This window comes from Apostichopus japonicus, chromosome 8, assembly GCF_037975245.1.
Source record: "Apostichopus japonicus isolate 1M-3 chromosome 8, ASM3797524v1, whole genome shotgun sequence".
Classification (NCBI taxonomy): Eukaryota; Metazoa; Echinodermata; class Holothuroidea; order Aspidochirotida; family Stichopodidae; genus Apostichopus; species Apostichopus japonicus.
Window position 1 is genome coordinate 41,838,087 of NC_092568.1, and position 17,230 is coordinate 41,855,316.

Below are 17,230 nucleotides of genomic sequence, written 5' to 3' on the forward strand. Positions count from 1 at the left end.
ATGAATATGAAACATGAAAATATAACAAGGTGAAATTTAACTAGTAGAGTACAGAGGCGCAACCATCATTTTTAAATTGGGAGCTAATGCATTATGTCTTTTAGGGAGAGGCGTAAAGGGAGGGTTGACCCCTCCCGTTGTACACATTTTGGTTAAATGGAGGTTGCTTGGATGGAAAATGGTGCTTTATGTTGCAAGTTCTTTAAGGAATTGTACCGCACATACCGCATTATACCGCACATACATGTTATGTATTAATGTTCTGTACACTACGATATCTTTTTTATTCTGTCGGCTAGTTGGGGAGGGGTAACGCCCCTTAAGTTTTTCTTGGTCACCTCCCCTCAACATAATTAATGCGATTGCGCCTCTGGTAGCGTGTTTACAATTGGAAAAGCACTAACGTTTCAGTAAAGCAGTGTTTTCAAAGCTTGTGAAGTACATATCAGTGTTCGCGAGAGGTTATTTACATTCTGGTGATGCATTCATGCATTGAGCTTCTAAGAAATTTCGTTGATTTTATTAATTCTATACAGCTGCAGTAGTAGTATTCTGCTTACATTGTGAGTTTGTATTGAAGGAAAGCAAACCAACCCTTTAACCTTATGTGACGGTTCTTGTAATGATAATCCTGCTCACTTTAGGTGACCCTATCGCTTCAATGTCCAGTTAGATTCAACTTTAGTCTTAGTTTTTCATATTGAGTATAATATTTCCTTTTTAAATTAGTGGGTCATGGGTGGTTGAGTGGTTTATTGGGTGAGTGTGTGAGCTGGTGAGTGGGTGAGTGAATTCATCCTCTGAAGCTTTACATCGTGTTATTATGTTGGTCACTATAGTGAACATGAACCTTAAGTAAGTTGTTTAATCTTTGCATTTTATTCTCGTTCGATTTAAAGACTCCAATCGGATTTGTAGAAGAGATGAAACGTCGGTTGACTTGGCCTAAATACCAAGCTTATACTTTCAATAGTTATACAGCTTACTCGTATGACGCAATATGGACTATTGGTTTATTATTAAACCGCTCAGCAGGAATAATGCAGGAATCTAGTAGTCCTAAACGTCTTGAAGATTTTACCTACACAGATGTTGACTTGTATCAACTATTCCTGGATGGATTATCAACAACCGATTTCTTTGGGGCTTCCGTAAGTGACATTTTACCTCCACATTGATCTTTTATACTGATTTTATATCATTCCATTCATTTATTCAAGTTGATAATTGTTTTTCTAAAGGTAGGACCAAGAGGAAACGTGGCAGAAACATGTATTCGTAACGAATGATAAATGATTTAGGATATACAACAATCATAACAATGCGACCTCAAAATGATTGGACGAAGAGCAATTTCTTGAAACTAAATGATACAACAACTGAATTTCGTCTCTTTTGAACATGTCACCAGCTGTCAAAATAACCATAGTATTCATAAATATTTGAAATTTAGAAATAGCACCTGTGCCACAAGCATGGAATCTTGGGTTGATCTTGGATTCATCAATGACATTAAAGCCACATATCTCTTACATTGTCCAGACTTTAACACTTCACATTAGAAATCTTGACAAAAGATAATCCACCCCTTTGGCACTTCACATCTTGACCATGGAAATGCACTTTTGTTTGGCTTACCAAAAACGCAACTGTCTCGCCTACAGCATGTTCAGAACACAGCATCTTGCATGCTAACTACTGCCGAAAGGTCTTCCCATATTACATGAAGCCTGAAAGAACTGTATTGGCTTCATGTTACTTACATAATTGTTTTCAATCTAATGCTGACCGTCTACAAGTCTCTTCACAATTTGGTGTCTTCTTAAATCTCCGATATGCCTCAAGATTATATTCCGACCCGCAATCTTTGGTCTAATGATAAGATACTTCTCATGGAATCTAAATGCAACCATTCTTGGGGGATAGATCTTTTTCAGTCGCTGCACCGCGATTGTGGAATATTTAACCGCTTGAAATCAAGACGGTTATGAGAGTCTCCTCCTTTAAACAGCAGCGTAAAACTCAACTTTGCGACAGGCTATTGTGGGTGGATTCGTGAGCTTTATAAATCGTTGATATTATTATTATTATTATTTATACAATAACTTCAATTCATTTTCGCACATGACCAGAGATTTGTAGAACAATAGACCGACCGAAATGTTATCAGAGGATTGAGTATATATATATTTGTAAATTTCGTGGAAAAGTATCATCGTTGTAACCAGGCCTTGTTCTTCGTTTATTTGTAATATTGGCATTTCTCTTATTGTTTTTATATATAAAGAGCTCAAATTCCATATTATTTTGTAGGGGCAAGTGACGTTCGAAAAAGGAGAAAGACTTGGCGGCTCTGAACTGTTTCAACTACAAAGTATGTGCCGTGTATAATTCGTTCCTTTCAGTACATATAATTTATCTTGGAGTATTGAAAGTCATGTTCAATGTAGGAAATTCAACCAAGTTCAGCTTACCTGGAAAATCGATTCCCATCCTACTCCCCACATTAGAACATCTCTTATGACTAGAGCATTATCAGCTTCTAGAGTGTCGATGCCCTTACCGAATGCCTCTCCTCTGCCCCAATCTTCCACATCCCTAGTTACAATAGTAACAGTTTGATATGTCTCTTTTCAGTTAAATGTCCTCCCGGCTGGTTTCTATATAGTCGATACTGCTTTCAGTTGTTTAATAATGGAACGGTTGACTGGAGTAAAGCTGTGACGTCATGTACCAAGGAGGCGGCTGACCTTGTGGATTTCTCAATAGAAGGAGAGGTATCTTTCTTGTCAAGAAAATGGATGACACACTGGTATGTTAATGCTTGCTTAATATGAAGCGACGATATAAAAAAACATATATGGTTCTGTAGCTTATGTGAAGTTATTAATGATGTAAGTAATATAATTCTGAAGAGAGAGCAGCGAACATTCTGTACTTTCTCTCACAATCTACATGCCAGATTATACTTAAAACAAACAAATCAAACTTGGAAGACAATTCATCATAGTTATTCTTGTCTTACAGGCATGATCTCCAAACACTGAACCAAAGTAAATCGAGCATCTCTCCCGGCACCACATCAGTTTGGATTAGAGACGAATCACGTGAATGCACTTACGTTGACTTTGAAATCGGAAATGAGCTACACCGTGGAGACTGTAGTAAGAAAAGGGCATATATGTGCAAGGTTAAAGCAGGTTTGGAGATTCACTACTTATCTCACAAAATGATATAGCACTAGTGAAGAGATAATAATTTCAATCGTAAGTCGCCTTAAAAGCTGCTCTCATATCCTCGAAAGGTGAGGTACTAGCCATGTGAACAGGAACGGTTTGATCTAGCATAGCGTGTTACTCAGTGGATCTTGCTTTATATAGAGTTTGCACACAGTTGTAGGTAATTAATCACAGCTTTACTTTAATTAACTCCATATTAAGAATTACAAGGAAACATTCAAAATTCAACTTGCAAGCATGTCCACATCTACAGCTGTTCAAAGAGACTAGATTCATTATACGTAATCAAACACGGCTAAATCACGGTCCCACATGGCGTAGCATTGCACGACCAAAACACACGGCAACATCAATGCCATCACGCGGGTAACTTAGGACATCAATAACAATGTTCATGAAATCATTCGATTTTCTTCAGAGAATAGTTTCAGCTTTATTTAATGTTTTTTTTATAACTTGTTTCTATTGCTATAGCGATTGTCGCTGTATCGCTCGCAATTTACACCTCAGGAACGGATGAAATCATTTGGAAGACTCCCATCGAATGGGCCGGTAAGGTGAAACATTCCTACTCCACACTTTCCTTCAATGCAAAGATGCTTGCTACACATAACATTTTTGTTTATATTGATTGAAAATCTTTTGTTAGTTCGTAGTGAAAAATATATGCAAGCATTATACTTGCTTTCATGTATGAAAAGTCACCTAAGATAGAGGCTGGGGCACGAAAAGAAAAAACATGCCCCCCTTCCCTTCCCTTCCCTTCCCTTCCCTTCCCTTCCTTCCTTTCCTTTCCTTTCTTTTCCCTTCCCTTCCCTTCCCTTCCCTTCCCTTCCCTTCCCTTCCCTTCCCTTCCCTTCCCTTCCCTTCCCTTCCCTTCCCTTCCCTTCCCTTCCCTTCCCTTCCCTTCCCTTCCCTTCCCTTCCCTTCCCTTCCCTTCCCTTCCCTTCCCTTCCCTTCCCTTCCCTTCCCTTCCCTTCCCTTCCCTTCCCTTCCCTTCCCTTCCCTTCCCTTCCCTTCCCTTCCCTTCCCTTCCCTTCCCTTCCCTTCCCTTCCCTTCCCTTCCCTTCCCTTCCCTTCCCTTCCCTTCCCTTCCCTTCCCTTCCCTTCCCTTCCCTTCCCTTCCCTTCCCTTCCCTTCCCTTCCCTTCCCTTCCCTTCCCTTCCCTTCCCTTCCCTTCCCTTCCCTTCCCTTCCCTTCCCTTCCCTTCCCTTCCCTTCCCTTCCCTTCCCTTCCCTTCCCTTCCCTTCCCTTCCCTTCCCTTCCCTTCCCTTCCCTTCCCTTCCCTTCCCTTCCCTTCCCTTCCCTTCCCTTCCCTTCCCTTCCCTTCCCTTCCCTTCCCTTCCCTTCCCTTCCCTTCCCTTCCCTTCCCTTCCCTTCCCTTCCCTTCCCTTCCCTTCCCTTCCCTTCCCTTCCCTTCCCTTCCCTTCCCTTCCCTTCCCTTCCCTTCCCTTCCCTTCCCTTCCCTTCCCTTCCCTTCCCTTCCCTTCCCTTTCCTTCCCTTCCCTTCCCTTCCCTACCGTTCCTTTCCCTTCCCTTCCATCACTGACCTTATTTATTACGCATGACCGTTTATGATATTTCTATATGACGTCATGCATGAAAAGCTATCTTGTATTTGCTGAAAATACTGCACACTGTTTATATATCTATTTTCCTATGCTACTGCATGTGACTAACAGTTTAATAGTTGTTGCTTTTTTGCTAATAAGGGGGCGAGGTTCCTCTGGATTCCCCGATTACTGTCCCTATAACGACTGATAGAATAGAGAGACTGATACCAGCTTATTTACATATTTTGGTGACGACATTCTCATCTTTTGGAGCAGTGATCATTCTGATAACAACTCTCCTTACTATTCGTTTTATCAGAAGAGGGTAAGTTCTCAAGTTTCAGTTTCCTTAACATTTTCTTTACAAATACTAAACTGTGTGTATGATCAATGTTCTTTTCTGTACTGGTAACCTACGAATTAAGCAACAGAGATAATTATTTATACAACTCATTTTACTAAGCAGCAAATATACTTATCAGTGAATGATAACATGACATAAGCTTTTAATCATAATATATAACAATGTTATATACTTTTTGGTTTTTGCACTAATTTGACACTCACAGATCGCGCCTTGGTATGGATGCTGTTTTCGATTACATCACACTATTCGGTGGCTTCCTAATGTATGCCTCAGTATTGTGTACTAAATCTGATCTGCTCCCCTCTCTATCAGACCAACATCATCTCCTCATTTGCAAGGTTAGACATATTTATGAATGAGCAACGATACAACATATCCACTTAAGCCTGAATTTTTGTCAGTTGTAATATTCATCAGAAACTGAAGTCATCAATACATTCGTATTAACTAATATTGATTGCAATTATCGTCTTAAAGCTGAAGCTTTTACATGCGGAAAGTAATTAACAGCTTTTTTAAGAATAGCCACGAACAACAGAGACCAAACTTTTGTTAAAAGATACAAGATGCAGCTATTATCTTTTCAATCTGCCGAGTGAAGATCAACAATAAGAAAGGAATATTTATGAAACTGTCTTATAACTGTTAACTCATAATGATTTAAACAACATAAATGTCATTAAAATGTTGATATTCAAAGGATTTTAACAGCAACATTTCTTAGATAACATTTTCTTTTTGATGTATAGATTCACGATATCATTGCTTCTCTGGGTTTTACTATGGCTGTATCAACACTTGTTGCAAGAATCTTGCTGGTTTATAATTCCTTAAAGTCAGATGATCACGCGGTAGGTTATACAAGGTTCTTTACCATGGTAACACTACACCTTTAAAGTAAAGGAGCCTCGCTTAATAACGGAACGAAAGCGAAAACTAGTTTTGGTTCAAATTTGTGAAATGTAGATTAACGTCAGCCTCAGCTATTTTAGTGATAACTGTTTTTTTTTGTTAATTATTAATGATATATACATTAAATGAGATAAGAATCACTTTCCTTAATACTTAACAAGTATAAGGACAAAGGGAGCTTCAGTATCAGGAACAGGAATGTACGACCCATAGAGGAATTATTTGGAAAGAAGAACGCAAACGAATGTTAAATGCTAAATGTTTCCCGGTTAAGCCTTATTTAAATAAGCCTTGTCATTACGATACAGCATAGAACAGTCACTCGTGTATAATACCGGTATATATATAATATATATATAGCTATATGGATGGATGGATGGATGGATGGATGGATGGATGGATGGATGGATGGATGGATGGATGGATGGATGGATGGATGGATGGATGGATGGATGGATGGATGGATGGATGGATGGATGGATGGATGGATGGATGGATGGATGGATGGATGGATGGATGGATGGATGGATGGATGGATGGATGGATGGATGGATGGATGGATGGATGGATGGATGGATGGATGGATGGATGGATGGATGGATGGATGGATGGATGGATGGATGGATGGATGGATGGATGGATGGATGGATGGATGGATGGATGGATGGATGGATGGATGGATGGATGGATGGATGGATGGATGGATGGATGGATGGATGGATGGATGGATGGATGGATGGATGGATGGATGGATGGATGGATGGATGGATGGATGGATGGATGGATGGATGGATGGATGGATGGATGGATGGATGGATGGATGGATGGATGGATGGATGGATGGATGGATGGATGGATGGATGGATGGATGGATGGATCGATGGATGGATGGATGGATGGATGGATGGATGGATGGATGGATGGATGGATGGATGGATGGATGGATGGATGGATGGATGGATGGATGGATGGATGGATGGATGGATGGATGGATGGATGGATGGATGGATGGATGGATGGATGAAAGTTCGTTAATGTGTTAAGATTGGTTAAATTGTAAATATGACAATACGAGGCAGCTTATTAAATCCATTCATATTAAATACATATATAGATATGATAAAATTGAAGGTGTTACAGATTTGATTAACATTTCAATTCGCATTTTCTTCGTTCTCTCAGGGTAGCAGTGTTTTAAAAATTGGTGGCATAGTTGCAGTGCTTTTAACATTTGATGTGATCTGTCTGGTTTTGAAAATCTTTCTGTACCCTGTTTACCTCAATTTTGTGCCCTTGGGAATCGAGGTGAGCTTTTTTTTAATTTCATTTAGAATAGATATATATAAATTAACATCATAGATATAATGAATTAGTACTACAAATTGTAAATTTTACTGAAAAGCTAATGCATCATGAAAACTACAGCACCCGAATCTGACAGAATGAGTATTGATATGCCATTTATTTATTATCCTGTCAGGTAGATCCAGAGGATTCCAATCATTTCATTGAATACTACTTCAGTGAATGTTCCTCGGGAGATGGAGTCATCCCTCTCCTCCTCTCGTTTGCTGATAAAGCTGTGATGCTTCTCACCGGGTCATTTCTATCTTATGAAATAACACAAGTAAAGTATCTTTCCAAAAGTTTGTATGAATATATGAATAAATTAAAATACTTTGAATTTTTAATACTACAATCGCAATCATTCTAACTTTAAAAGTACCGGCAAGCACACACATGATATCGTTGTAACCATCTTTATTCTTAATAAATTGAAAACAGTACAGTTGTTATTTAGCACTATGTCATTTGCATATACCGCCTTCAGAATGATTTCTCTTCGTTAATATGTTATGTTTCTTTTATACTTTTTATCATCTTTAGGCTAACTTGACTCCAGTGGGAGACAGTAAGCAGGTCGCCATCTGTATCTATAACATCATTTTATTTGGTGTCTGTGGTCTCATCTTGACCATCCTCCTCAAGAACACACCCACTGAGTCTTATATATTTGCATCCTCCCTGGTTATCTGCTGCACTACCGTCACTATCTTGGTCTTGTACTTACCCAAGGTGAAATAAATATGATGACTTACTAAGCTCCCTAATTTACAATTGAGAATTTTTAGAATTAATGCAGAGTTGTAAACCGTGACAATTGGTTTGGCAGTGATGTTTTGAATTTGAAAGAAAATGATAATGAACGCGATTACTCATTCACAAAACTTTAACTTTCGATGTATTTATGTTAAAATTCTGAAGCTTTATTACGCTGCATAGTTTAATAATGGTTGTATGAAATGCATATGTAATTTCTCCATTCTTCATCTTATACCACGCGGAAGACAGACAATAACTAAAGCATCGTTTATATAATTGTGTATCACGTACTTACGTGCTTTTTAAAGGATAAAAGTACTCATTTCAGATAATCTATTGGGTGAAAAATCGAAAAATGGACGAAAATCATAAATCAAGAAACAGCCAATGTACGTCATCAACAACTGATGTTTCATCGGTAAGGACTCTTACTCGTGCAATCTTTATCTATAACAAAATGTATATAGATGTATAATATTGCCGCTCAAATCTGACAAACGATTTCGAAGGAACTGACTTATCATCTATCTTCTAACTTTATTGGATCTTTCACTGAATTAAATTAAAACTGTTTAATAACGTAGCAGAATCACCAAGCTAAAATTACAAATATCAATTGTGTCGAACCTTTCTAAAGTAAATTGAGCCTTTGGTATCATACGTCTGGCCAAAGACTCCTTCACATTCCTTTCCTTGATAATTAACTGATTCCATAAGTAAACAATGAAGAAAAATCTAATTACTGACATTGAAATATAGATGCTTTGTCAATTTAAATTGTCAACAAAATCACGATAATAATCAAGCGATACTTGATAATACATTCTTCTAATTGTTGAATGATCTAAAAAACATTTTCATGAAACACACCATTAAAAGATTTAAGAATTTCATAGTTTCATCTTGATTAGTTTTCAAGTACGTCAAAGATTTCAAGTGAAGTCTTATAGTCAAACATATTTGATATTCTTTATTAAGTCGTAAACATTAAACATTTTGTTTTGTCAAAACTATAGATCGATCATTGTGCCTGGGTAATTTCTTGTGGGCTTGACTCTTCAATGTGACCGTGACTCTTCAATGGGCGCACGTGTAACCTACGACCTGACCTGACCTATGACATTGCTTTGAAGCTAAATACACAGATATTAGTAACTATTTCTTCTGTGTCTCTTATTATGTCTCTTGTAAAGGGTACTGCATCAACCAATGAAAACCTGCGAGGCAAGGTACCAAAGGAATTATTGGACGAGAATATCAAACTAAAAGAGGAGTACGAACAGGTAAATATATAATATATGCAGACAAACTCATGTAAAAGTTCAAACGAATCATTTCATTTCGTGAAACCCGTACGGGTTCAAACAGTCTTGCATACAGGTTTCACGAAACCAACAAATAACATCTTGTTAATGCATATCTGGCAAGTTTTGTGCTGAGCGTTTGTTGACCATATGAATGAGAGAGCTCTATGAAACGACAAAAAACGTATTGATTCTTAGAAATGAAAGTAAATGTTATCTTATTCTGTCTCGCAGACTACCAAGATGTTGGTTTATATCTATACATAAAAAATCTATATTTATTTTATAATTTATATAAAATACTAATACATACTGAGAAAGGTTATCAGATACTTTGGTTAAATTCATCATCACCAGATACACATGATGCATTTAAATATATACTTTACAATTTATATCATAAATGATGTATGATCACATTTGTACGTATTTCTCTTCAGTTGCAGCAAATGGCCCTTCAGGGGACACGCGAAACAACTGCAGGTGGTTCGAACAAGATGCTCACCGGTTATTAGCAATCATGAGTAACGAAACGTTCGAAACTAGAGCGAATATTTGTCTCAAAGCTTACAGACACTTAAATAGTTGTGTGTTATTTGTTATGCGTATTCTATATATTCTATGTTCTGTGAAATATGTTTCTTGTATCAGTGTATGATATCTAAAATTAGATGCATCTCAACGAGTGACAGTAAGCATCTGCATTTGATAGGTTGTATAATATATCTTAGTCTGCAATTAGAAGTATTATGATACTTCCCATGCCATTTGACTTTACAGTCAGTAAACAATGAAACAACAATATACAACATATGTTATTTACATACATATCCTTGTACTTAAATGCTCATTGCGGTTTCCTACTTGGTGTTGTGTTTGAAGTCTTTGGCTAACACGTTTGTTATCATTCTCGGCCTTTTGGCTACGATCATTTGTAGCATCATGTTCTTCTTGTGGGGAAATCGTGATACACACCTGGCAATGATCAAACACAGCCACAATCTCAATACAATGGGACTAGGGTTTGAGAGCAGATCAGTCGGTTAGTTGTGTGGTTTCTCCTGCCCAGATTCTTTTCTACCGTTGTTGCTAACTTTAAATATTTAAGCCCTAATTTTTCGTACATTAATTGTTTGCAGTATTTTGACTAATAATTTCAGTGGTGAAGTAGCAGTTAAATGCGTCAGAAAATTTAGCGAATACTCTTTGTAGCTTTCATTAAACATGATATACATTTGAAAGTTTCTTGACTTGTTCGTTTGAAGGTTCATCTTAAATGATTTTTAAAAGTTGACTGTCCTGTGAATATTGTGATGAAGTGAATAAAAAAGTCTTAATGTTCATAATGTCTCAATGCTACATTTTATATTTCTCCCTAGCATCTCCCTAGGAAATGCTTCTCCCTGGCAAATGATTTTACGAATCACTTCATGAGTAAGATCCACACAATCATGATTCCCAGAGACAACCTCCAAGAATTGTCATCGTTTAATCCTCCCATCAAAGGCTGTGAACATCCGACAACTTTCCAGCCATTGAGTGAGTCTCGTGTACTTAAACTAATTTAACGAGTAAAACCTTAATACTTCCCATCGATCCTCTCCCCACAAGCTTACTTAAAGCTCATGTCCATGTGTTACTTCATATTTTAACATCGATTGTGAATGATTAATTAACTATCGGATCCTTTTCTTATTTATGGAAAGCAGCTACTGTCTGTCCCATCTTAAAGAAACCCGGTCTTGATACGGTTGTCGTCAGTTATAGGCCCGTGAATAACTTACCCTTAATGTCCAAATTCGTAGAAAAGGGAATGCTGTCACAACTGAATGAGCATATTATGAATGAAAATTTGTTGACTGACTACATTAGTGCTAATCGGGAATTATACAGTGCTGAAACAGCACAGATGAAGCTGGTGAATGACGTATTGCTTCACATGGATAAGCAAATGGTTACGCCTTTGGTTGCCCTCGACCTCTCAACAGCCTTCGACACGGTTGACCATATAGAACTCTTACGTGTTCTTGAGAACCAGCTTGGAACAAAGGGGAAGGCTTTAGACTGGTTTTGAAATTACCAAAACGGGAGGAAAATGAAAGTGAGGGTGGGACAGTCGTTTTCTGAGGAAATTGAGCTTACTTTTTCTATTCCGCGGGAGCTGCGCGTAAACGGTGTTATATAATTTGTATTCAAGTACATTGCAAGACTATATTACTGACAACCTGCAAAAGATGGTGGGGTGAATTATCTAGTTGGGTACGCGGATGATCACTCCTACTACAGTTCCTGCAAAGCATCAAGTACAGAAGAAGAGGGTTACCGTATTGGAGTGCTTGAGGACTGTGCGAAAATTGCACATGATTGGATGAATATGATCAGGTTGAAATTTAACTGTAACAAAACTGAATATATTAAATTCGGCACCTCAACTCAACTTCGGGGAGTATACCATTAATGGAATTTACATTATTGACACTCATATTAATGTAACTACTGACATAAAATATTTCGGGGTTTATCTGGACAGCGAAATGTCTTTTGGTAAGCACATAACAGAAAAATTCAAAACTGCTCTGTTTAATTTGCATCGAATAAAAGTCTTCCGCCATCATCTGAGTAGAAAATCTCTTGAACAGATGATACATTCCTTATTTTCATCCCAACTGGACTACTGTTGTACTTTGCTGTATGGTTTACCTAATTCTTTCATTTGTAAATTACAAAGAGTGCAAAATGTTGCCACCAAGCTACAGGAAAAAGTCACAGGAATCATCATCATCATCATCACCATCATCATCATTATTATGATATTACTTTAAGTGTTTGTTTATTTGTATATAAAGTTACATTTTTTAATATGCCAATTGGTAACGAATAGAACAATATAAAAAACATATTTAGGCTCAATAAGGCAAGAGAACCATCATTAAGAACATTTACCTTTACACGTTTATGAATTGCATTTAATACACAAAGCCCCAGAATTTCCTCCCCCAAAAACAAACATATCTTTAGGCTGTTAATTAGGGCTGTCATTACCTTGTAAAACTTGCCAATTACTTTAATATATGCTAAATGTGCAGCTAGGTGAATGTACTGTCTGCATGGCTTCAATTAGTTTTGTTAACATTAGCTAACAAACAAACAACGAAGTTAAACTGCTTACACCATGACAGATATATAGTAAACCAATAACTGCTACTCAGAGGAACTTTCAAACAGAAAATACTATACACACAATCTAATGCTTATGATTGATTGGACTAACTTGCACATGATATATGGACACTGAGCATTCAGATGGACTGTATAAGATATATGTAGAATGATGTTTATGCGAACCCAAAGACCCTAAAAAACGATGCCTGTAGTTGTTCGCCTGTTTATAAACATCGAGTGAACATTTGTAAAATGAATACCATTTTTATACTACTCTGGTTAAATGCCCATTACTTACCCCGTTCGCCCTCTACTCCACCCCCCCCCCCACCCCCAGCAATTGTATCTTACCACTTCACAAAGATGCCATAACGATAAAGAACCCATAACGGTCCAATTTGACACTATGCCTGCCAGATACACACAAGTCCCTTGTTGCTACTCAACCTCCCCTTTTAACACACAATTTCACTCTCCACGCTCGCAACCCCAAGCGACATTAACAACCTCGTTATTCCCTGCTTTCACACTCGCTGCAAAGATTCAAAGCAGCTGAGAGACTTCCAATTATAACTGAACCATAGTTATTATTATAGAGTGGTTTCAAATCAGCCGTGCTTTTATCACGAATATTGGCAATCAAGCCACACGCAATGCCTATAAATGTAATTGTTCAACTCCGCAAATTGATTGTATATTAAACGCATTCCCTCTTAAATTAACCAAAAGCTATTAGACAAAGTCATTAGCTATAACCATCCCTCCTAAATATGTCGTGATTATCACGCAACGATAAATATTGATGGTAAAAAGTACACAACTTGACATGCACGTTAGAAGGGGTATTCCACAGCCAAATAATGTAATATTTACGGATACAGAACATTCCATGCATCTCAATGTAATCGAATTTCGTCAGACTCGTTACTTTGCTGTCAACGTAATATAAATGTTACATTGCAATACGATACATTCGAATGCTTGCTTGGATTATAAAATTAGCAAAGTGCCTACATTAAAAAATCTTTGAGACGTCTAAAACTTTCTCAAGATAATTTTTAAAATATCATAGAACGGGACTTTGACTAACTTGATAATCTGATACCATTTTCGACAAAAACTGCATAAATTGGCTAGAAATAAAACAAATGAGGCATTTTGACCTAAATTTTGCTTACAAATAATAAACCTTCATTTCTGAAGATATGGATTTACCAGCGACAGATGAGTATGGTGGTAGGATGTACATTGGGCTGTGGGCAAAGGACTCAACATTTTATAGCTTGTCGTTCATTAGTAAATATGTCGTGTAGGCTTCCAATGTATTGTTAGATAATAATTAGTCATACTGACTTGTAGCCCAATTCTGTATGTAACATTTCATAATATCTTTTACAAACAATATTGATATCATCAAGAAACAACAAAATAAGTCAGACATTACAGTCATCATTAATAATGCGATGTATTTGCGGACCTAAAATCGATCACCGAGGTGCATATCATAGTTCTCCATGAATGGTAACAATAGCCGTCACAGAGTATTATTTAACTTTTACAGAGTAAATAATTCCATGCTTCACGGAGAAACATAATATATGAAATAAACTGTTGGAACGTTAACACTGCACTACCTCTCATACCAATATGATAGCATCAGATGGTGAATCGTGTCGAAAAGCTTTGTGAGGTCACGAAATATACTGAAGTACCACATTTATATTGACATAAATTGAAAGGAAATAACGTATTCAGTCGTTGAATGATTAAGTAAAATTATGTCTAATACTTGCATTAATTGAAAAATCTTCTCGGTATAAGGCATAACTTTGACCGTCTGCAGGTTGCTATGGATCCGCCTGTTTTAAATGAAAATTGTCGCGACATACATAACATAGATCTTAAATGGTGCTTTGTCAGAATCGAAGCATAACGTTTTGTTTGGCTACAATTCTAGTTCTAGTAATAGAACTACGTTGTCTGCGTTCTCGTGTACGGGATACTTTGTAATATAATAAAGTGACCTAAGAGCTGTAAGATACGGCAACTGCTTTCATCTGATGGTTCACGCTATGAAGTGTTATAACACCTTAACACATGTTAGACCTGTTAGCAGATACTACTGTGCAAAATTACTAACAGACGAATTCGAAAGGCTGTTTCAACTAATGACTGGTTAGGAGCTGAACAGCTGTCCCTATAGTTGACTAGTAGGTATACCCTATAAACATAGGCGTAGGAGTCCAGTTTGATCTAGGGGGCTGTAACGACTTGCCCGAAAATATAACCAACATTTTTCGCGCATTCGACAGGTTAATGTACATTTCATATAGACATGCATCGGTTATGACACCCCCCAGCCCCCTCCCCGCCCCCGGCCTCCTACGTCTATGCTTATAAAGATGTAAGATAGTCTTGTTAGTCCAATCAATCATTAAGCATTAGATTGTGTGTATAGTATTTTCTGTTTGAAAGTTCCTCTGAGTAGCAGTTATTGGTTTACTATATATCTGTCATACCACTTGCTACACATTCATTTCTTATTTACGGCTTGGCTTGCCTAAAGAGTGGTTATTCTGTGTGTAATTGTCAGATTCAAAGCGCCAGGGGTGCACTCTGTACAACCATAACGCCCTTAATGACAGTTATTCAAAGCTAATTTATACGCTTTAACACACCAGTAGAATCACTGTGGTCGAGTGGTACGGACTTCAGTTCGTGACACGAAGATCCGGGGTTCGATTCCTACCTTCGCCTGATGAGTCCCAAAGGACGAAACCGGTCGTGAAGTGGAATTTTTCTGGTTTTCTGGTGTGTTATTCTTAATTGATTTATATATATATATATATATATATATATATATATATATATATATATATATATATATATATAATATATATATATGTATATATATATATATATAGATATTATATATATATATATCTATATCTATATCTATATCTATATCTATATCTATATATATATATATATATATATATATATATATAACGAAACGAAACGAAATAAATATAACGAAAATCCACGTTTACTCCAAAAGAAAATATTACCAGATAAATAAGATATGACTCATAATTGACAAATTAGGAGTAAAGTTTTAGAACGTAAACATAAAGAAATCGATTGGATCTTTCGTATTAAGTCTCACATCACCGGCCTCAACAAGACTTGGGACTCCTTAACAAATATCAGTTCTACAAACATATGTAATCCGTTCTTTGCTCCTTAATCCGCTCCCTGTATAGTCATGGTTTATTTGGTTCTAACTCCATCAATGCAACTTACACTTATCTAGCGTCATACTTTCATTGTGTTACATTTTGTACTTTTCATTTGACTGCTAAGTATTTCTGACGAAGGACCGCAATACGGGGGACCGAAAATTCCAATATATTTTCTTAAACTGTACTCCTTATTTGTCAATTATGAGTCATATCATATTTCTCTGGTTTTCTCTAATAATAATAATAATAATATATATATATATATATATATATACACATCTTTTATAATTCTATTCTCCATGCCCGGGACAATGACATAACTCGTTCAATTCATTTCATCGTTTTGACAGGACTAGGCGGTCAAGGGATAATCTCTTTCGGCGATAAATAGAAGCCAGTTCGTAAAGGTCACTTTTACCCAACCACCTACTTGCAAACTCCCTCACGGGATTTTTGTTTGCACTTCTATCTGCAAAGGATATGTTTAATTTTATTAGAGAATGGAACATTGTTAATAATGAGAATCACAATGAGCACTTCCAAGTTTTATACTTATAATACCCGAGGACTCAGAGACTGTCAGAAACGTTAAAAAGTATTTGGTTACTTCAAAAAACATAGGTATGACTTCATACTTTTACAAGAGACATACTCTTCTATACATGATAGTAAAATTTGGCCAACGAATGGGGTGGGAAAATTTACTTCTCACATGGTACTTCTCACGTGGTACTTCACATGGTACTTCTCATATGGTACTTCTCACATGGTAAATCTTCTCACATGGTAAATCATCCCCTAATTTGTCTTTACTGATGGTTTTTAAGATGATAATGGCTGCTTATCATTTCAAAGTTAAATATTAATAACACAGTGTTAGAATTGATGTTCAGTTATTTGGGGTGGGCACTTTCATTTTTGTTGGAATCTAGAGTTAGAAAAAATAGTGGGTTTGCTTTGAACATACTTCAAAGCTCTAGCATGAATGCTCAGTATCTTGCATAAATTAGATTATATATATATATATATATATATATATATATATATATATATATTATATATATATATATATATATATATATATATATATATATATATATATATATATATATATATATATATATTATAAAGAAAATCCACATATACTCCAAAAGAAAGTATTCATAAGGTTGAATTGAGCAATACCCTATGCTGCAGGGGATAATAATAATAATAATAATAATAATAATAATAATAATAATAATAATAATAATAATAATAATAATAATAATAATAATAATAATAATAATAAAATAGTACTTATATAGCGCGTTCCACAGCAACGCTGCTCGAAGCGCTTTACAGGAAT

At 36.5% G+C, this 17,230-nt stretch overlaps 1 protein-coding gene across 4 annotated transcripts in view; it reads left to right on the forward strand.

Annotated features, from left to right (window-relative positions):
- The window catches only part of LOC139972072 (gamma-aminobutyric acid type B receptor subunit 1-like), a 44,344-nt gene that overhangs the window by 9,922 nt on the left and 17,192 nt on the right, over positions 1-17,230 (forward strand). For 2 of the 4 annotated variants that reach the window (XR_011794579.1, XR_011794578.1), the window contains 14 exons: positions 900-1,151; positions 2,314-2,374; positions 2,638-2,812; positions 3,028-3,200; positions 3,714-3,791; positions 4,952-5,117; positions 5,362-5,497; positions 5,909-6,010; positions 7,254-7,376; positions 7,552-7,698; positions 7,959-8,147; positions 8,503-8,592; positions 9,368-9,457; positions 9,919-10,190. Coding sequence is in view for 1 of the 4 variants with exons in the window: in XM_071978973.1 (XP_071835074.1) it covers positions 900-1,151; positions 2,314-2,374; positions 2,638-2,812; positions 3,028-3,200; positions 3,714-3,791; positions 4,952-5,117; positions 5,362-5,497; positions 5,909-6,010; positions 7,254-7,376; positions 7,552-7,698; positions 7,959-8,147; positions 8,503-8,592; positions 9,368-9,457; positions 9,919-9,993 (1,857 nt within the window). In the remaining 3 variants the exon portion in view is untranslated. Of the gene's footprint in view, positions 1-899; positions 1,152-2,313; positions 2,375-2,637; positions 2,813-3,027; positions 3,201-3,713; positions 3,792-4,951; positions 5,118-5,361; positions 5,498-5,908; positions 6,011-7,253; positions 7,377-7,551; positions 7,699-7,958; positions 8,148-8,502; positions 8,593-9,367; positions 9,458-9,918; positions 10,783-17,230 lie in introns of those variants that run through there. The other 2 variants (XR_011794580.1, XM_071978973.1) reach the window with 2 other exon arrangements.